The 22522-nt window shown below is 39.7% G+C and overlaps 2 protein-coding genes across 3 annotated transcripts; both read left to right on the forward strand.

The window, feature by feature from the left end:
- Positions 1–7742: 7742 nt before the first annotated feature.
- Positions 7743–8825, forward strand: LOC106403689. Its single transcript, XM_013844497.1, has one exon. It carries the CDS (start codon positions 7743–7745, stop codon positions 8823–8825), a length of 1083 nt encoding a protein of 360 aa, XP_013699951.1.
- Positions 8826–13425: 4600 nt separating this feature from the next.
- Positions 13426–14762, forward strand: LOC106402657. 2 transcript variants are annotated; one of them, XM_022710505.2, is made up of 2 exons: positions 13426–13940; positions 14036–14762. In XM_022710505.2, exons 1-2 carry the CDS (start codon positions 13662–13664, stop codon positions 14087–14089), a joined length of 333 nt encoding a protein of 110 aa, XP_022566226.1. In that variant the 5' UTR covers positions 13426–13661; the 3' UTR covers positions 14090–14762. The 2 variants fall into 2 exon arrangements, with proteins under 2 accessions (XP_022566226.1, XP_048616733.1); XM_048760776.1 differs by having other exon boundaries at positions 14291–14762.
- Positions 14763–22522: the final 7760 nt, after the last annotated feature.

Below are 22522 nucleotides of genomic sequence, written 5' to 3' on the forward strand. Positions count from 1 at the left end.
GGAAACTACAACAGAGGCTACAATCAGAACCTTGGGTGGAATCAAAATCAGCAAAATAATCTGTCTTACCGGAGCAACAATGTGGAGAATCCACAACATCAGTCCTACCCTCAGGCAGGAAACAGGCAGAACCAGAATCAGAACCAGAGTGTGTTCAACCAAGGATTTCAGAACAGAAATCAATATCAGGGGAACAACTCGGGCAACTCAGGATTTCAGCAAAGGCAGCAGTACAACAACTATCAGAATCAAGGAAATGCCTCTTCGTCACAGCCTTCTCAGGATAACGAAATTAAGAAGATGCTGCAAATGGTGCTAGAAGGTCAGAAGAATAGCACTGCAGAGATAAACACCAAGGTGGATAACATGTATGGAGAGCTTAATGGGAAGTTCGAAGCTTTGAACACCCATTTGAAAGTTTTGGAAAAGCAAGTTGCTCAAACCGCCTCTAGCAGCAGAACAGCACCTGGATTTCTACCAGGGAAGTCAGAGACGAATCCCAAGGAGTTTGTGAATGCTATAACACTTAGGAGTGGAAAAACGATTGAGGAATCGAAAGAGAAAGAGATCGACCGATCTCAAGAACAGATCGACCGATCCAAGGGGAAGGAGATCGACCGATCCGGTCCATCTGGATCGACCGATCCCGTGTCGACGAAACCAAATTCCTCCGAACCTGAAGAGGTGTATGTGGCGCCTCCTGCTTATGTTCCTAAGGCTCCATACCCATCCAGACCAAGGCAGAAGATCAAAGAACGTGAGTACGAGAAGCTAAAGAACCTTGTTGGGGAGTTACATGTGAGATTGCCATTTGTTGAAGCGGTGAAGATGGTACCTTCTCTTAAAAGGTACATGAAGGAGATTCTTACCGATAAGATGAGCCTAGAGCGGGGTGTGTTGATGCTCAATGAGGAGTGTAGCGCAGTTCTACAAAATGTCATGCCTAAAAAGCGTGAAGATCCCGGAGCATTTGTTCTACCATGCCGCATTGGATCACTTACTTTTGAGAAGAGTCTCTGCGATCTGGGTTCAGGAGTGAGCCTAATGCCTTTCTCTGTCTCTGAGAGGCTAGGCATGACGAACTACAAACCTACAAGGATCTCCTTGGTCCTTGCTGACCGATCAGTGCGAAGACCAGTCGGTGTACTAGAAAACATCCCTGTTGGTGTTGGAAAGGGATATGTGCTTACCGATTTTGTAGTTCTGGAGCTGGAAGAGGAACCTAAAGATCCTCTCATTTTGGGCAGACCATTTTTAGCTACTGCTGGAGCCATGATTGATGTACAGAATGGGCATATAGACTTACGTCTAGGAGACATGGCGATGAGATACAATGTGGAGAAGGTGCTGAAAAATCCGACTATTGATGGACAGACTTTCTGGGTTGATACATTGACTGAACTGGTGGAGGAAATGGATGAAGAGTTGCACACTGATGATCCTCTACAAGTCGCATTGACCCAAAAGGAGAGTGAGTTCGGGTTCATGAACCAAGAAGTGGTTGGATTTTCTGAGATTTTGGATTCAGCCTCACCGATTGAGAAGCATGTCGCCTATGTCAGCCTTGAAGACTCAGGCACCGATAAAACCGTCAAACCGTCATCCTCCCAACCAGATTGGAGTGAGGAGAATGCTCCAAAGGTGGAACTTAAAGCCCTCCCAGCTGGGCTGAGGTATGCATTCTTGGGACCGAATTCCACATATCCTGTTATTATTTGTGCTAACCTGAATAATGTGGAGACCGCTTTGCTTCTTTCAAAATTGCGAAAGTATAGAAAAGCATTGGGGTACTCTTTGGATGATATTACAGGTATTTCTCCAGATCTTTGCATGCACAAGATTCACTTGGAGGATGAGTCAAAGACGTCCATAGAGCACCAGCGAAGACTGAATCCCAAACTGATGGAAGTTGTGAAAAAGGAGATTCTAAAGCTGTTGAGTGCAGGGGTGATCTACCCAATTTCAGACAGCACTTGGGTGAGCCCGGTTCATGTGGTTCCTAAGAAGGGTGGCATCACTGTCATCACAAATGAGAAAGCTGAGCTGATTCCTACCAGAACAGTCACAGGGCATAGGATGTGCATTGACTACAGGAAGCTAAACTCAGCCACAAGGAAGGACCACTTCCCACTTCCTTTCATTGACCAGATGCTGGAAAGACTAGCCAACCACCCCTACTACTGTTTTCTCGATGGCTACTCCGGGTTCTTTCAGATACCCATTCATCCAGACGACCAAGAGAAGACAACATTCACCTGCCCATACGGTACTTTTGCCTACAGGAGAATGCCCTTCGGATTGTGCAATGCTCCTGCAACTTTCCAGAGATGCATGATGTCGATCTTTACTGATCTTATTGAGGACATTATGGAGGTTTTTATGGACGATTTCTCAGTCTACGGTTCTTCATTTAGCGACTGCCTTGCTAATCTGTGCAAGGTGCTGGAAAGATGTGAGGAGAAGAACTTGGTGTTAAATTGGGAGAAGTGTCATTTCATGGTGAAAGATGGCATTGTTTTGGGTCACAGGATATCAGAGCAGGGTATCGAGGTTGACAAAGCAAAGATTGAAGTTATGACCAGCCTACAGCCTCCCAGGACAGTGAGGGATATTCGGAGTTTTCTGGGACATGCCGGTTTCTACAGGAGGTTTATCAAAGACTTCTCTATGATAGCGAGACCACTCACCCGTCTGCTGTGCAAAGAAGCGAAGTTTGTTTTTGATGCTGACTGCCTCGCTGCGTTTCAGATTCTCAAGAAGTCTCTAGTCAGTGCTCCCATTGTGCAGCCACCAGATTGGGACTTGCCATTTGAAATAATGTGTGACGCAAGTGATTACGCGATTGGAGCTGTTTTGGGGCAGAGAAAAGACAAGAAACTCCATGTGATCTATTATGCCAGCCGAACGCTTGATGATGCTCAAATCAAGTATGCTACCACTGAGAAGGAGTTGCTGGCAGTAGTTTATGCTTTCGAGAAGTTCAGGTCCTATTTGGTGGGCTCGAAAGTAATTGTGCACACAGATCATGCAGCCTTGAAGTACCTGATGACGAAAAAAGATGCTAAACCGAGACTCTTAAGGTGGATCTTACTCCTACAGGAGTTTGATATTGAGATCAGAGACAAGAGAGGAGCAGAAAATGGAGTGGCAGATCATCTTTCCCGAATGAGAGTGGAAGCTGAAACACCACTGGATGATACATTACCCGAGGAGAATGTCTATGTGATCACCTTGCTGGAGGATGAGTATTTGGATCAGGCTGATTGCTGTGTCATGAGACAAATTCAGGATGATCTCCCATGGTTTGCAGACTTTGCAAACTACCTATGTGCTGAATTGAACCACCGAACCTGAAGGGGTATGAGAGGAAGAAGTTCATGAGAGATGTGAACCACTATTACTGGGATGATCCCTTCCTCTACAAGAGATGCTCAGATGGTTTATTCAGGAGATGCGTTCTGGAGAATGAGATGCAAGGGATTCTTTTCCACTGCCACAGCTCAGAATACGCAGGCCATTTTGCAACATTCAAGACGGTTTCTAAGGTCCTGCAGGCTGGTTACTGGTGGCCTACACTTTTCAGAGACGCCCATGAGTTTGTCTCAAAGTGTGATGCATGTCAGCGGAAGGGTAACATCAGTAAGAGAAATGAGATGCCCCAAAATTTCATCCTTGAAGTTGAAGTTTTTGATGTATGGGGAATTGATTTTATGGGCCCTTTCCCATCTTCTTATGGAAATGAGTACATCTTGGTTGCGGTTGATTATGTCTCCAAGTGGGTGGAAGCAGTAGCCAGCAAGACAAATGACTCTAGTGTTGTCAAGAAAATGTTCAAGACAGTCATTTTTCCAAGATTCGGGATCCCGAGAGTGGTTATTAGTGATGGAGGCTCTCACTTCATCAACAAGACGTTCGATAAACTGCTGAAGAAACATGGAGTAAAGCATAAGGTAGCTACACCTTATCATCCTCAGACAAGTGGGCAGGTTGAAATATCGAACCGAGAAATCAAGGGAATTTTGGAGAAGGCTGTAGGCAAAACAAGGAAAGACTGGGCTGTGAAGCTTGATGACGCCTTATGGGCGTATAGAACCGCCTACAAGACTCCTTTGGGCACCACTCCTTTTAATCTGGTCTATGGAAAGTCTTGTCACCTACCTGTGGAATTGGAGTACAGTGGTTTTTGGGCAACGAAGTTGATGAACTTCGACATTAAAACCGCTGCAGAAAGGAGGATGGTTCAGTTGAACGAGCTGGACGAGATTCGGTTGAACGCCTATGAGAACACCAAAATCTACAAGGAAAGAACTAAGGCGTGGCATGACAGAAAGATAATCCCGAGAGACTTCGCTGCTGGAGACAAAGTCCTTCTGTTCAACTCTAGACTCAAGCTATTTCCTGGAAAGCTTAAGTCTCGTTGGTCCGGACCTTTCACCATCACAGAGGTTAGACCTTATGGAGCTGTTGTCTTGGAAGACAATGGGAGGAAATTCACCGTCAATGGGCAGAGGCTAAAACCTTACTTCACAGATGCAAAACCCGAAGAAGGAACCAACATTCCTTTATCGGAACCCGATCTCGCCTAAGGACAACAAAATAGTCAGGCTCGCGACTTTAAACAAGCGCTGAGTGGGAGGCAACCCACATGGTTTGATATTCTTTCTCTTTTGTGATTATGTTTTCTTGTGTGAATTGATTTTTGGTTGTGTTTTTAGATGATTTTCAGGCATGTATCACGATCAGGCAGAGATCGATCGATCCTAAAGAAACAGAACGGGCGATCCATGTAAGAGATCGGTCGATCCGACACGTATGGATCGGTCGATCTAAGGCGCTCACGACACATGATGACTCGGGCGCTCACGACACCGCTGCTGGACCTGAGGCAGCGGAGGACTCGACGATGATGGAGCCTTGGAGAGGCGCTCCAAGAGGCGCACTGACCACAACGCCTGATCGGTAATCTCTCTTGGAATTATTTTCACACCGAGACGGTGTGAAGTAAGTCTGGGGGAGGATGCTACTTATGTACCATATTGCTTTTATTTCTTTTATTTTCTTTGTGTTTTAAAAAACTCTCTACGTATTTTTCTCAGACCCTGTGATGATTATTAGACTATTTCCTTGTGTGTTGTGCATTACATTTCATATTGACCATTTTTCAGGACTGTTAGCGCAGACAAACCGAGGAACCACTTGACCAAGCAACCTCTCTTTAAATCTTTTATCAAGTCTCGGTGAATTGTAATCGACTCAACTATTTTTGACCATTAATGAATTTAATTTCTTTTGACCAGGAATCAACATCAGGAAACGGTACACATATACACATTCAGGATTTTCTTTACCACATTTTACCACTCTTTAATAATCCTGAATGGCCAGACTCATCAATAGTTTGGTACCTCACCTACACCTTACCCTTTTATTTCATCTCCATGCATTCTTACACACTGATCATATGTGCATACATGTGCAAAAACAATGGAGAGATTAGGGTAGACATGGTTCATCCGACTGCTTAGGTAGGATCGGAACATTTAGGTGGTTAGACACGGACCTGTGTGTCTAGAGGTGTAAATAGAAAAATTGGGTGTTGTAAGTGTGTGATTGCATCGCAGTGTATATATTCGATTTCGGTTTGTATAAGTTTTCGTTCTAAAAAAAAAAAAAAAAAAAAAAAAAAAAAAAAAAAAAAAAAAAAAGTTCATGTTTATATCTCATTCAGTTGATTTGATTTAGACATTTTATTTTTTATTTTGTGTACTAGAGATGATGCTTTGTTTTAATTCGGGGTTAGAGTTTGAGATTTGTTGGGTTTTGATCATTTGAGACTTGAGCAGTTCGAAAACATGGTTATCAATATACTCGGTCTCTCCAGCGATTTTGCATAATGTTTTGCATTTTTTTTGATATCGCTGATACCCACAAACACTTGAGCCTCACCTAATTAAACACTAAAACAGCCTCCCAAACACCGAGCCCGTTAAACCTGATGGAGATATCTTTGGTGGAAAGGTCACGCACTTTTTAATGAATGTAAAGAGTTGATTACTTGAAACTGAGACTTGCAGGTCTGAAATATGGAAAGGTTTGCGCGGTCTTGGTGGGGATTTGGAATGAATGCCTTGACAGTCTCTGATTTAAGTGGTTAGCGAAATCACAAGGTAAGGTCTACTGAGGGTTAGTGAGCTCCCAAATTTTAATCCTCTTTACTTGAGGACAAGCAAAGATTCAAGTCTGGGGGAGTTGATATTCCGTGTTTTTAACGGTTTTAAACTCGTTTTGGAGCAATTAAATGGTCGGTTTTAATTAATGTTTTGGTCTATTTGATGCGTTTTGGTGTTCTTAAGTGTAATATGCAGGTTACTAGATAGCTTGAAAGAAAAGAACGCATTCGGGATTTATTCAGAAGCAAGATGGACCGAACAATGGACCGAATGAAGTATTGATCGCACAGAGCACGAGATCGACCGATCCGGGCTACCTGGATCGACCGATCTGTGGCTTTCATGCACTAGATCGACCGATCCGAGCCATGTGGATCGACCGATCTCAGGCGCTACGGGCTCCACACGCACAAACGAGCTTTTCACTCCTTTTTACCCACTCCCCTCAATAATTCAGAGGAAACTCGACTTTGGAGACTCAGAAAAGACCAGGGGCGACCAAGGAGGAGATTTACAAGTTCTAGAGAGAGATTTGAGTGTTTTGTACTTGTTTTGGTGTGATTTGTGAAGATTTGTAAAGGAGTTCATCTCAAAACCATTTGGAGAAGATCTTCTGAACCTTTACTCTGTTTTAATACAATCTTATCATGTTTTCTTCATCAAAATCGTTTTGTTCTTGCTTAGTTATGTGTGAGTAGTCATCTAGTTGGGTTTAGGGGTTCTCATAAGGGATTTCTTGATGTTTTGATCCATAAAACGTGTGTAGACTAAGGGATTACGTTTTGGTTCTTCATCTAATGGATTTCTTACTGCTTGAACTGAATTGATCACTTAGTTCATGATATTAGATTGTTTGATGCACCGAAAGTGATTGTTTGAACTTCCGAAAATACTTTAGATGAGCAAAGTGTCCTTAACCCTCGGAAGTTGATGTTATTGCGCTTTGTGAACATATTGAACCTGTTCTTAATGCTTGTTTAGAAATTGAAACTCAGCGGAAGTTAGTGTGGAGATTTCTATAACATAGAGAATTAGCGCTACGGAAGTAGGTTAATTCTAATATCGTGTTTGAGTTCTAGACGGTTCTTAATATATCCCTGTGTCTTCCATTAATTGTATCTTGATTAAAAAGAAATCCCTGAGAATTCCCAATGCCCAACGTTTGTTTTAAAATAGTTTTCAAATCGTTTAAATCATCTTTTTACAACTTGTTTATGCTTTGTGACACTAGAGAAAATTAAATAAAAACCAACAAAAATATATCTTGTTTCGCTGTAGCTATTAACTTGTCTGCAACTCTACGTGTGATCATCGGTCCCTGTGGATTCGATCCCGTATTACTACTGCGTACTTTACTGTGCACTTGCAGTTAGATAATCGGGTTAAAACTCGAGACATCATTCTGCTCCCTCGGGTGGTCTTACACATGCTATTGTACACCGACTCTGGGGTAGAAGCTGTAAAATTGTTAGTCGGAAACTAGGAGAATCCTCTTACCTTTTCCATCTTCCACACAAAGAGACAAGACAGTGGATTATTCAGCGTTGCGTCTGGCATGTAGACGATTGCTTAATGTTTGTGGCTCCTTGGAACTCCGAAGGCTCTTTAAAAATTCCCAAAATCTCTACTGTTCCAGCTTGGGTGACCCTACAAAATATCCCAACCAGCTACTACTCTAGACTTGGAATCTCGCACATTGCTTCAGGTCTAGGTGAGCCTATGCTTACGCATAAGCCAAGGCTTGATCCCTTAAATATTGGAGAGGCTAAGATCTTGGTGGAAATAGAGCTCGACAAGAGTTTCCCCAAACAGATTGCTTTGGACGACAAGCTTGGTAACATATTTTTAGTTGATGTGATCTACTCTTGGATTCCATCAACTTGTGAAAGATGTGGGAGTCTAGGTCACAAAGCAAAGAGGTGTTTACTAAAGGAAGACAAGATTCCACCAACAAATGAAAAAAGATCTGAACACAAGGATGTGGATATCCCAGTGGTTGCTATAGACTCCTTCTTGGATAATACTGATTCTGATGTCCAGCAGAATTGTGTCACTCCTAAGGTGCCAAGAGAGAGTATCAAGGCCAACAACATCATAAGTGAGCTGCCTAATCTAGCAGTAGATCAGATTCTAGGACAAGAGCTTGGTCCTCAACAAACTGTTCTTACACCTCAACATGTTCCCTTTCAATTCGGGAAGCCAGGAGCGTCCTCAACGCACATTAATTCTTCACCAGCAACTACTGACTCTGTGTCTCCTCGGGTAGCTCTTCCTCACAAGGATAACTCTGCTACTTATAAATCACTTCCGGATGCAAAGGTTACCTATTCATCTACCCTAGCAGGTACATCATCTGCTCACACTTCTTTCCAAGTTATGGACGATGCTCCATCAGAAATTACCATGAATGAGGGTACAGCACTCTCAGAAAATGATCCTTTAAAAATGACCCCTCTTTCAACCGAGTCAATCCAAGAAGTAAGTAATATGGAGAGTAATTTTCATATTACTGAACAAATGGATGAATTTGGAAGCATGACAAGAGGAGGTCAGTTGATCAAACCGACACAAAAATACCAAGATATGGGATGGATGACAGTTTGTGGCAGAGGAAAACGAGGCCGTAGAGGTCGAGGTTCCTATCAAGCGCAATAATATCCTACCTAGTTTGGTCAAGCTTAAGAGTTGTACTAAGTTTTCTTACTTATATATAGCTCTTGCTCTGTCTACTTCATGTATCAAACTTTCTCAAACTATGTGATCTAACAAATCACATCTTGTACTTTGTTTTAAATTTTAATGTAAGCCTTATACAAAAAAAAAAAAAAAAAAAATCAGGGGGCCTTATTGTACTAAGGATTTGGAAAAATACTAGGGATTTCATATATGGTGGGATTTAGATGGGATTTAGATGAATCTATTTGGATTTTAAGTATTTTATCAGGGGTTTTGATGAGGGATTTGCTAGACTTTTAAAATAATAAAAAAATATTTCCAAAGATATCTGGCCAATTCGGACCAAAACATAAGAAGCTTGTCAAGGATGGTTTCATCATCAGAAAGCCGACAAAGATCCACTCACGTTCCAGAGAGAAAACTTTGTCTGACCATGTTTGAGGCTAAGAGAGTTAAGAACAAGGCTAGCCGAGAAAGGAAACATTCCCGTAGAGCGGAACGACTTGCCAAGGGCCCTGAAGGAAACATTCCTGCCGCTGCACCGCCTGCTCAAACCGCATAAGTCCCAGCGATAAGGTCTAAGAAGTGAAGAGCATAAGCTTTGGCTCGATTGTCTTTTGGCATAGTTTTTGTGATTCAGCTTTGTCAAAACACTTTATTTGCGACAAATATGAGAGAACCTTTGTCATTATTAGTATTGTCAGTAGCACGCGCTGTGTGTTCAAGAACAATAAAAATGACCAGAATTTGTGAAAACCACACAGAAAATGTAATCTATTTCAAAAAATCATTAAAAATAACAAATACTTCACTCGGCTGCAACATTGACATAAACCATCTCACACCTATGATCCAAAAAATAGGTTGTGAGGTTTCGTTATTATTGTCAACCATAAATATGTAAAAATATATTAAAAAGATAACTTACGCATTCTTATATCACCGTTGAGATCCACTAATAACAGCATCATTCCACATATACTTATTAATGGTAACATGGAGAAAAACAACACACACAATAGCAAAAGCAAAAAAAAAAAATCATACAAAACACTAGAGAAAACAAAAAATAATCGACCTCAATCGTATTATTCAACGTCAAAGCAAGTTTTATACAACTACTTATTAATGGTCACATGGAGCAACAAACAATAGCAAAGGAAAAAAAAAAAGTTCATACAAAACACTAGAGAAAACTAACCTTAATTTTTTCAGAAAAGTAATGAATGATCTCAGTAGCAAAGGAGCTGCACGTATATTTTTATAGGGCTTTGATATTAATATATATACAATTTTTAGTTTAACTAAAGAAGAGATAATCTTAAGCAGTTCTTATCAGTTCAACACATATTATATCCGTATATATTCTATCAATATAATAACTAACATATAATTTATGAAAAATAGACTTGAAAAAGTAATACAAAACGTTTTAACACAAAGTGGACAAAAACATGACCAAAGCCCAAACAATGATACAAAAAAGTGAAAACCAAATGTGATTTGTATATAACAATTGTTTCACTTAGGACTTCTAAAGTGTGATCATATCCTGCAGAAGAATAGACTGTACATGGAAAAAAAAACAAAGTTCTTTATTGTTGCTCTTCTATGGTTATTTTGGTCTTTGTTTCTCCCATTTGGTGGTGATGTGTTTACGGGTGATCTCTTTGAGAGACCCGCAGCCAGCCGTTCAGTGCCACATGATGTATCATCTGAAGCAATTTCTTACTCCAGACTCTCCTTCAGCAACAAGTTATGTTGGACCAGTGTTCAAACGTTCTAGGTCTAGTTTCTAGTGCAATGCTATTATCTGGTTATGTACGTGCTCGGGTGTCCTAGGTCTTGACTCATGGGCTCATGTGTGTTGATGTTTCATAAGAGGATGTTTAGGTGGCTTAGCCTAGTTCTAGGTGTCATTTCAGTGGTGGATTGAGGATGCGAATATCGTTAGCTAGAGCTCTCTTTGTGCAACCTACTCTTTTGTTGTTAGATGAACCCACCAACCATCTCAACCTTAGAGCAGTTCTCGGGATAGAGGAGTATATGTCGCTGGAAGAAGACTTTGGTTGTTGTTTCACACGATTGTGACTTCCTCAACACTCACTACAAGAAAATAGGCAGATACTGACAGACAAAATCGTCAGAAGTTCGTCGGAATAGGCGGATACTGACAAATTTCTGACGACAGTGGTCGTCATTATCATTTTGCCGGAAAAAAAAAAAATTCGTCGGAATTTCGTCAGAGTTTCCGACGACTTTCTGACGAATACCGATAAACCACATTCTGATGAACTTCCGACGACACTCCGATAACATATTCCGAGAACAGAATTCATCGGAAACACTATATTCCGACGAATTAGGTCGTCAGAATATACTGACGAATTAGAGTCGTCGGAATATAGCGACAAGCAGGTTCGTCGGAATATTCCGACGACACTAATTCGTCAGTATATTCTGACGACCTGTACTCGTCGGTATAATCCGACGACTATGATTCGTCAGTATATTTCGACGAACTGGTTTGTCGGTATATTCTGACGACTCTGATTCGTCAGAATATACCATTTTTAAATATGAATAAATTTTGCATTTATAAATTTTTTTTTATATTAAAAATTAATATATACACAAAATCTGAAATTCAAAACTAGTAATATTGTAGAATTTAAATTCATAGAAACTTAAATAGAAAAAAAACATTCATCAAGTTTTAAAGTTCATAAAAAACTAAGAACCTCTAAGGCAACAAACGATCTAGCTTTTCCAATATCTCGGCGTTGGTCTTCTTTTGGAATTCCAGCTGAGCAAGGATAGTGTCATTCTCAGAAAGAATAGTGGCGTTCTGCTCCTCCAATGCCACAATCCGTTCATCTTTGTTCTGTAGCTGCTCTAGAATCATGGGATCGGTATATGGAACTTGCGAAGAAGACGCCGGATACGAAGAAGCACGGCGGGCCAACCCAACTAAACGTCCTCCTTTCCTTTAAGGAACCGCCTACAAAAATATTTAAAGTTAGTAAACTACATTATAAAATAAATATATTAATAAAAAAATTACCTTTTCGACCATCTCATTTATTTGCAATCGGAACATGTTGGTTGAAGCTCCCGTAGAATCGCCGTCATAAGAGAGAGGCTGAGAAGATAGAAGATCTTCTTTTTGAGTTTCCACCAAGTCAACAACGGATCTGATCACGGCGTCCTGAATTTGACTCATCTTCTTGTTAGTGTGAGCCTCCTTAATAAGTTGAAGACGATCAACGGGATTACCGTCATTTGCTTCAATCTAAAAAACAGTCATTAGCCAAAGAATATAAAAAAATATTTATTTAAATAAATATAAAGATAAAAAAAATAGAACTTACAAGTTGATCCTCCTTAGAAGACATAGAGCAAGCGCCGAGGTTGTGCACATACATACCTTTCCCGCCACGATCGCTCTTCCGGTTCTTGGAGTTCTTAAGAGACGTCGCTGCAGTGTCGTCCTTCTCCCAATGGACTATCAACAGCTCCCACACCATCCCGTTGATGTACCGTGGCCTCTTGCTCTTCTGTCATACTGTCTTCCAAGCGTTGATCTGCTTCGTATAAGAGTCCATGGCCTTTTCGTTGAATTTCTGACGGACTGTTTCCGTGAGACCGGACTCCCAATTGAACTTTTGCTACAAAACACACATAATTTAATTAGTAGATATATATAAAAAAAATTGGAAAATGCTTTAAAAAAAACTGAAGAGTTACCGCAAACTGACGAAACCACAACTCCCGGTCCTCGCCAGGAATCACACTCCACTTCGAATATCCGGTATGGAGCATGGAATACATCATATTGTTGATGCTCCTGCTAATGTCATTGCTCGACTTGTTGAACCTTTAGAAAAATGCATTTTAGAAAGTTAATTAATGGAAAAACACTACAAATAAAATAAAAATAGTAACCAAGTTGTATGTCCCGGTCGTGGGTTGGAATGAAGAACCGGGAGATGCTTTCGACTTGGTTGTTGAACCAATTGTTGAACTGACATGACCCCCGGATCTTCCTGAGCAGCTAGAGCGGGAACATATGGAGCGGGAGCAGGAACATATGGAGCGGGAGCGGGAACCGAGTTTTGTTCGTGAGATGATCCCAATAGACGGGAACTGCTCGCCAAACTACCTCGGCCGCCACGGGGTGCAGAACTACGGGATGCGGAATTGCGTGCATCCTCGGGCCTAAAAAATAAATGTTAATACATCAAAAGATTGTTAAATATATTAAAAAATGATCTTCTATTTAAAATGTTTTAATTTATATATTTAAATTTAAAAATGATTTATATATATGTATGTATAAAAAAATTATAAATGTTTTCAAAAAACTATAAATATAGAAATAGTTGTTAAATATATTAAAAATTATTTTTACATATAAAAATGATTTTTATATATATATATATATATATATATATATATATATATATATATATATATATATATATATATGTATGTATAAAAAAAATTATAAATATTTTTAAAAATGTTTATAAATATAGAACTGGTTGTTAAATATATAAAAATATATATATGCTTTTTTATCTATATAAACAAATATAAAATCGAGTTCACCCTAAAACTCTCCTAGACACGAGAATCGAGAAGCCGCCGCAAGTTCCACATCTTGACGCCGGCGGTGCCTCTGGCCGCCGGCGTCGACATCTAAGCTCTTATGTGTTCTTCCTGCTCCACTACGATCTCGTTTTCTACTGTTTTCTCGCTAAAAGCTTCATCCACTCTCATCTCTTTGGTGCCTCTTCGAGTTCAGATCTGGCCATGGAAAGGCCCGACTCTACTCGTAAGAGTTCGTCGCAGGACATCCGTGGTATCCCATCACTGGTTTACGCCTCCTCTCCAGATACATCGCTGTCTCTCGCTTCTCACCATTACCAAGAAGTTACCAAAGCTCTCTTCTGTGAGACCTCCCCTGAAACCGGTTTTGCTCCTTGTGCGACTTTGGATTTTCCAGATTCTCTGGACCTTCAAACCTTCTCGCTTGGTCAGTGCTCGGTCTCTCCCATGGACTCCATTTCTCCTTCATCTGGGCTGAATCTGGTATGTTCCCGATTTGTGAATGCCTTGGTTACCATTACTCCAACCTGTGTGAGTTTGTCTTTCAGTTTCAATCGAAACATTACTGCTTTATGCAGCTTCCTTTCCGGTCTTTATCCGGCTTCCTTTGTTCTCCTTTGGGAAGATTATGATTATTTAGTCTATCTCCCGCTTGTAGCCCAAGTTTATTGCGTTTCTCTGGCTGGTAATAGATCGAGCAGTCTCTTTAGACGAACTCCTAAACCTCTGTTAATTACAACTGCAATTCGTTTTTCCTTGGTAATTCTCAAGTTTACCGTCTCTAGTTGGTCGTGTTTGTGTTTGAAAAATTACTCTTTTGTGGAGAGTTTCAGTCCTTTTACAGAGAATCAAGTCTACTTTGTTGCTACTAGACTTCCTTTCTCATTTCTCGGTGAAATGAGCAAGCTATGTGTCGAAGCATATGAAGTCTCCCTGCGTAACGGTACAATTCGGTTATGCTCCTCTACCTCCTCCTTACTACAGGATGGATGTGCTCTCAAGGTCTTGTCGGAAGGCCTCCCGTATTATCCACGTGACTTCGTGACATCGTTGGTTACAATTTCGGGTTTAGAAGCATCGTGTGTGCTTGCTAGTTTACATGGCATCCTTACGCACATCACCAACATTGACGTCGATAATCGAGGACTTCTCTACGTTTTGTGTGGTATTTGCGTCAAGATTGCTTCTATATATCATGATTTTACATTATGTTTTGCGTTTGTTGCAACATTTCCTTTGGCCATCTTGGCTGTATTTTCAGTTGTATGGAACCTCTACTCCATTTTTGGAGAGTAAGTTTTGCTATAACAAGCTTCAGTTGACAAAAAAAAAAAAACAAATATAAAATCGTTTTATCTAAAAAAAATATTTATAAAACTTTTATAAATATAGAAAAGGTTGTTAAATATATATAAAACTTTTAAAAAACGTTTTATTATATATAATATATTACTGGAAACCCCAAAAACAATTTTAAAAATACAAAAACGTTTTCAATCCAAAAAAAATCCAAACAACAATCCTAACTAATAGATCCTAAACTATCCATTCAATCTTAAAATTTTCAATCAAACAACCTTAAATCCTAAGATCTAACTTCCTAAACCCTAAAAAATTGAAATACACAAAGTTTTTATAGAATCTTACATGATTTGTGGAGTGGGGGAAGAGATCTGACGGTGGGAAGAGGAATCGCCGGAGATGGGAGCTCGCAAATCGCCGGAGTCGCCGTCAAAGAGAGAAAAATCGGAGAGAGTTTAGACAGAGAGGCGGAAATGACGAAGAAGGAAACGTCCAGGGTTTTTATCTTTAATGATTCCGACGGACACGTATCCGTCGGAATTTCGTCGGAATCATTAAATATATGTTCGCGAAAATTTTCACGCGGTTTCTTTTTCCCGGGTAATTTGATATTCCGACGGATTTCCGACGGAATTAGTAATGTCGTCGGAATTTCGTCGGATATTAAATCCGTCGGAATATCGTCGGTATTTTCCGACGGATTACTGACGAGTTTTTCCTACGGAATTCCGACGACGTAGTGTTTAGGGGTTGAACACAAGTTTCTAAATGCAAAATCCAAATCTTTGATAAAATATATAGTATTTGCATAAAGATTTAACTATAAAAATGTTTACATAACACGATTTTTCACAAAAACATTTTTGTAGTATAAGATTAGATGAATATGATTGTATAAGTATATGAGTGTTATTATGAGATGTTATGAAAACCATGATATACATACATAAATATTTTAATGAGTTGTTATATTTGAACGGTTACGATCTAATACTATACTAAACACTTATTATGTGTTATTTTCATAGTTTCGGTATCCAAATTTATATATATATTTTGATATGAAAACTTTTAAAAACATAAGTCCTCGGAAATACCTCGGAATATACCGAGGATATTCCGACGAATTTAACGAGTTTGTCGGAATGTCCTCGGTATATTCCGAGGTATTTCCGAGGAACTTGTCCACTTAGAATGAAACCATTTTTCGTCGCTATGTCGTCGGTCTATAGTGACGGAATACCGACGGACTTGTTTAAAAAAAACAACTTATGTAATTACAACAACTAGTAAATACAAGTCAACTAATAAGAATTCCTAATCAGAATCATCAGAATCTTCAGAATCTTCATCAAACTCCCCAACCTCAGCTTCGTCCTCTGAATGTACAACAGCATCAAGTCCAAACTCGGTAAAATTCTCAACGAGTTCAACATCTGCCAAATCTTCAACTGCACTCAAGTTGCTGGTTGAGTCTGGTTGTAATGGTTCATTAACATAAGTTCCATCCACTCGTCCTCTTGGGTTGATTTGCGTTACAGTGACCCATGGATCATCTCTGTACGTCACCCGAGCGTAACTGATGTAGCACACCTATCAATTATACAAGGTATTAGTAAAATATAAACCATTAATTATGAATAAATTGACATACTTGATCAGCTTGCGAAGCAAAAATGAAGGGATCATAATATTGAAGTTTCTGCCGTGAATGAACCGATGTAACACAAAACGCATCAGTCTTCACTCCTCTATCTGGGGTGGTGTCATACCAATCACAATAGAATACTACACACCGCAATCCAACCATACCAGGAAACTGGATTTCCAATATTTCTTCTATGTTGCTGTAGTAGACATCGTCACCGGAACAAGACGAAACACCATCATCATATGTTGTCCTAGAATGACCTTTCCTTGTGAATGCATATCCTCACGTACAATATTTTGGATATGATTTGACCACATAGTTTGGTCCCCGCACAAATTCGCGTATCCAATCATCGAACACAAAATCTCTGGCCAAACCATCATTCACCTATAAATTAAAAACATATATATATGAGTGAAAATTTAATTACTTTATATTAAATATAAACTAATCATATGCATACGGTAATTGATATATGACTCACATAACTAAGAAGCCATGCAGCAAATATGTTATGTCTGAGTTGTTGAAGCTCATCTTCTGTCGCATGCCTGTGAGTCATACGCAACTCTGCCATATAAACACTATATAAAAAGATATTATCAATATAAAATAAAATTATTTTATATTAATCAAAAAATTTAAATGAATAACTATTTTTACCTCTCATATTGTAGAACATCTTCACAGTTGGTGAGAAAATATGTTTGCAAATGAGCGTGCTCAGTCTCCGTAAGTCTCCGCTTCGTGGGTTTTCCACTAAGTCGTCCTATTTCCGTGAACATGCTTGGGACAGTAACATGATATGTTGCCCTCTCCCCTCTGTCATCATGCCGAGCAGGTCTTCGGTTTTTTGTATGCACTTCTGATGAAAAATAGTTTTCAGCAAAGATTGCAGTTTCTTCATTGATCACCTGGGGGACTATAGATCCTTCCACCTTGTTTAAATTTTTGACCTTCTTCTTCAGATGATGCATATAACGCTCAAAAAGATACATCCATCGGTACTGCACAGGACCACCAAGTTCCAATTCTCTTGCGAGATGAATAACAAGATGTTCCATTACATCAAAGAATGAAAGAGAAAAAATCTTCTCGAGGTTGCACATGCTGACTGGTATGTTTGCCTTCAGATTACTAATACCCTCTGCAGTCACTGCTCTGGTGCATAAATCGCGAAAAAAACACTTATACCTGCAATTGCTTCATGAACATTACGTGGCAATAGTGCGTAAAAAGCAAACGGAAGGAGGCGCTGCATAATTACATGACAATCATGACTCTTCATGCCAGTAAATTTTCCTTCACTTCTATCAACGCATTTTCGCAAATTTGATGAATAACCGTCTGGAAATTTTACTCTATCTGTAATCCAATCAAAGAACTCTTCTTTTCCAGCACCATCTAGCCTATAAATGGGAAAAGGGGCCGTACCGTTCTCATCAACGTGAAGTTCAGAACGATCACAGATATCGACTAAATCCAACATTGACTTCAAATTATCCTTCGTTTTACCTTGGATGTTAAGGATTGTGTTCATCAGATTGTCGAAAAAGTTCTTCTCGATATGCATGATATCTAAATTATGCCACAATAGATGATCCTCCTAATATGGCAGATCCCAGAAATTACTCTTTTTGTGCCAGTTATGTAGCTCTCCAACCGCATCGACTCGAATGTTTTCATGTCCACCTACGTCTGGCGTCCTCCCTGCACCAAAATCCCTCAACTGCTTCCACAATTTTTCCCCACTAACTTCCTCAGGTGGACCATCAAACACCTGCTTGTTCTTCTTAAACAAAGTCTTACTCCTACGGTATGGATGATCAGGTGGTAGAAATCTTCTGTGACAGTCAAACCAACACGTTTTCCTTCCGTGCTTTAGTTGGAAAGCATCTGTGTCATCTTGACAATATGGACATGATAGCCTCCCATGTGTTGTCCATCCGGATAACATACCATATGCTGGAAAGTCACTTATTGTCCACATAATTACTGCCCGCATATAAAAGTTTTCTTTGCACGAAACATCGCATGTCTCAAAACCATGCGCCCATAGTTGTTGCAACTCATATATCAGTGGTTGAAGAAACACGTCTAGTGATCTCTTAGGATGCTCTGGCCCAGGGACGAGAATTGAGAGGAACAAAAACTCTCGTCGCATGCACAAGCTTGGCGGTAAGTTGTACGGTGTCACAATAACTGGCCATAGAGAATATTGTATTCCACTCTTTCCAAATGGGCTGAAACCATCAGTACATAATCCAAGATAAACATTTCTTCTCTCTTCCACAAATTCTGGATATGTTGACTGGAAATGTTTCCAAGCCTTCGCATCTGAAGGATATCTAATCTCACCATTTGTAGAATGCTCTGCATGCCATCTCATTGCTTTTGTTGTGCGCTCACACTGATACAACCTCTGCAATCTTTCCGTCAAAGGCAAATACCACATCCTTTTGAACGGGATCGGAACTCTTCCCCTCGTCTCCTGATAACAAGGTTTCCTACAAAATTTGCAGTTATCCCGTTCCTTATCCGCTCCCCAGTAGATCATGCAGTTGTCAATACATACATCTATCACTTCGTACGGTAGTTGAAGACCCGCAACAAGTTTCTGAACCTCGTAGTATGAACCCGGTGCAATATTATCCTCAGGTATAATACCTTTGACAAAATCAGTAAACGCATCCACACATTCTTCAGCCAAATTATAGTCTGACTTAATACCCATCAATCTAGTTGCAGATGATAAGGGTGAATGACCATCTCTACAACCTTTATACAAAGGTTGTTTTCCGGCATCCAACATGTCAAAAAATCTCCTAGATTCGGGATTTGGTTCGTCCCCTCTATAATGATCATGTACCATCTGCACAGTACCTACACCATAATCTATATCCGATCTAGGTTCTTCTAACCTAATATCAGGCTGAGGTTCGCTAGTACTACCATATTCATAACCAGTTTCCCCATGAAGATACCAAACTTTATAATTACGTGAAAATCCTCTCATATACAAATGAGTCCAAACATCAAATTCTCTTATAATCCTATTATTATTGCAAGTAGAGCAGTGACATCTTAACATACCGGTTTTTGCATCCGGTTGCTGTTCAACAAGCTTCATGAATTCTCCAATCCCTTGACCGTATTCTTCCGTAAGTAAATTGGTGTTGGGATCCATATGAGGTTTATCCATCCACAAACGATAATAAACTCCTGAAGACATGATTTTCTCGAAATTGTTGTGATTAGAGAGAGTGAAGAGAGAATGAGGAGTGAATGAGTTGAATGAGGAGAGGTTGTATTTATAGGAAATTGCTTACGGCAGTCCGACGACATTCCGAGGGAATTCCGATGACCCTAACGGTCATATCCGTCGGAATTCCGTCGGTATTTTCCTATCTCAACGGCTATAAAACGGTCATATGTATTTGTCGGCAATGGTTAAAAGGTTCGTCAGAAATTCGTCGGTATATGCCGACGAACTTCCGACGACAGTGACGGTTATATTATTGATCGCAAGGTCGTCGGAAAGTCGTCGGTATATAACGACGATTTTCGGACGAACGTAACGGTTATATATTAAATCGGAATGTCGTCGGAATTGCGTCGGTATATACCGACACCCACTCTTTGGTCGGAAAATCGTCAAATTGAATATAGCGTGTTTTCTTGTAGTGACTGTCTGCACGGATATAATACATTTGCTTGACCAGAATCTCCACTTCTGTCGTGGTAACTTGGATGGTTTCGAAACTGGAAGATGAAAAAAAAAGTTTGAGATTTATGATAATCATGATTCCTCTAAACCATGATCCTGATAATCAAATGATCAGAATCCTCCACGCGACATAAGTTTAACGACAAAACCCAAGGGCAATCCGCACATCGACTCAAGCTGAGACGTGCATTCTCTAGGATCATGATAGATGTAGATCGCCATAGTTAACTGCACTTGGTACTCCTCCATCGAATTAAAATTGACACTCAAATATCTCTAGTCTTGGCACTGTCAAAAGACCAAAGCTAATGAAGAAGAGACAGACGACGTAGATTAGACGAAGAAGATGAAAAAAATTGTTTTATTTATTTATTTTGAAATACCATCTCATTAGATGGTATTTGTTTCCGGTGAATTTTGTCTATAAAACCAATTACCTAATAATTCGAAATAACTCTTGGTAAATATTAGGAGTGAAATCCTTGTTTTTCAATAAAAGGGGATTTGAAAGAGTTTGAATAAATGATTAATTCAATAAGGGAGGATTTGATAGAACTTTTATAAATACTAGATACAATAAAGAGAGATTTGAACAAAAATCAGAATTCCCCCAAATTATTAGTACAAAACCCCTCCCCCCCCCCCTCAGTCTCTACTTTACGAGTGATTTACGAGCAGAGTAATCAGTCGGCAAATGGTCGTAATTAGTTACGACTGAATTGTGACTTAGTCACGTCTGGTCTACGAGTGCCGTTGTAATCTACATTTAGTCGGTTTTGTGTAGTTGTAAATCAGTCGTCAAGTGTAGTAGTAGGGTAGTCGCCAATGTGATGACCTTTTAGCAACGATGTATAAAATGTTGCATCCTAATGACTATTTTATGACTGTTTTCCGACGTTTTACCCACTGAATTGGGACTTTTACGTTATTTGTTTCAGCTCATATGCAATTTGATTTTGTCGATTTCTGGTTTGATTGATGGTAATGCTGTAATAAAACTATGCTATTAAACAAATTGTAAATCAGAAATAACCATTTAATTTGAAAACTCAAATTATTTACAAGCATAAAAGAGTTTAAAAAAGAAACTTTAACTAGTACACAAAAGAGTCATATGTTTCATGTCCCAAGAGAAACAAACAAGAAAACATCATCAGGTGGTGGAGTAAGCATCTATGAACTCTTGAAATCTTGGATCGGTTGCAGCTAGAAACTTCCCCACTAAAGAGAGCTCATTGATCTTCTTTGATTGCTCGCAATAGAAGCCGCATGGCATTAGAAGCAGTCTGCTCCTCTATTTTGCTGTGAGTTTATAGACCATGGATTTTACCCACTTTTAGTCATGGTTAATAAGTGTTTTAATAACTAATTACTATTATGTAGAGTTTATTTAGAGAATTTACAGGTTCAGGTATGTTATGCAGAAATATAGTGATTTTGGAGCCTTTTGAGGTGCAGAACTGCACAGACGCGTCAGATGTCTAGCTATGGATGGAGACCTTCCCACCGTTAGATTGACACAAGATAGAGCTTTGGGTTAGCTTTCAATGCCACCGGTTTGAGGTCAATCAGCATCCTGTAGCAGAAGTTATGCTCGTTTTACTGAAGAGTGGTTAGTCTGCCTCGCGAGAGGAAGCTGTCGAGGAGATGAAGGACTGTCGATTGATGTTGCAGCATTGGTGTCGATCGAAAGTGATGCTAGAATATGGGCTGAGCATATTTTATGACCGCTGAAGCCCAGAATCAACCCCAAACTACCAGAATACCTTTGGACGACCAGAAACCCTATTTATGTTATGTATAAGCCATTGTTGACGGCTATGCTATCTAAGCTTTCTTTGATTCTTGTTCTTAGTTAGGAGAGAAAGGAGGAACTCATTCAGAGTCCTCCTGGAACTCCTTTGGTTTTTATATCTATTCTATTGCAGATTTATTATCTATTCATCTATGATTTTCTGTGACAACTTCATGCTTGAATAGATCCACCTGTTAGGTTTAGGGTTCAGATAGGATGAGGGATTAGCCCAAAATATAAAACTGCTAAGTTGTGATATTCATCATAGGATTGTTCTTACTGCTTGTGTTCTAGAGTCATGTACTAGAACCCTGATCTTAGAATCATTAGGCACAAGCGATAGCTTGGTCTTTTCTCTGAACTGAATCCTATTGAGCTAGGATTGCTAGAAACATACGAGAGTTGACTTAGGAACCCTAGTGAACACATATTCAACCCGATCATAAAGCTTGCTAGAAGCGATATCGATCGATGATCCAATAGATCAATCGATCGATATTGTGAAAGGTGTATCGATCGATATTCCTATAGAATAATCGATCGACACTTTCTTGTGATCAACAAACAAGAGTTGAGATTCAAGATCTAGA

This window comes from Brassica napus, chromosome C6 (genome assembly GCF_020379485.1).
Source record: "Brassica napus cultivar Da-Ae chromosome C6, Da-Ae, whole genome shotgun sequence".
Classification (NCBI taxonomy): Eukaryota; Viridiplantae; Streptophyta; class Magnoliopsida; order Brassicales; family Brassicaceae; genus Brassica; species Brassica napus.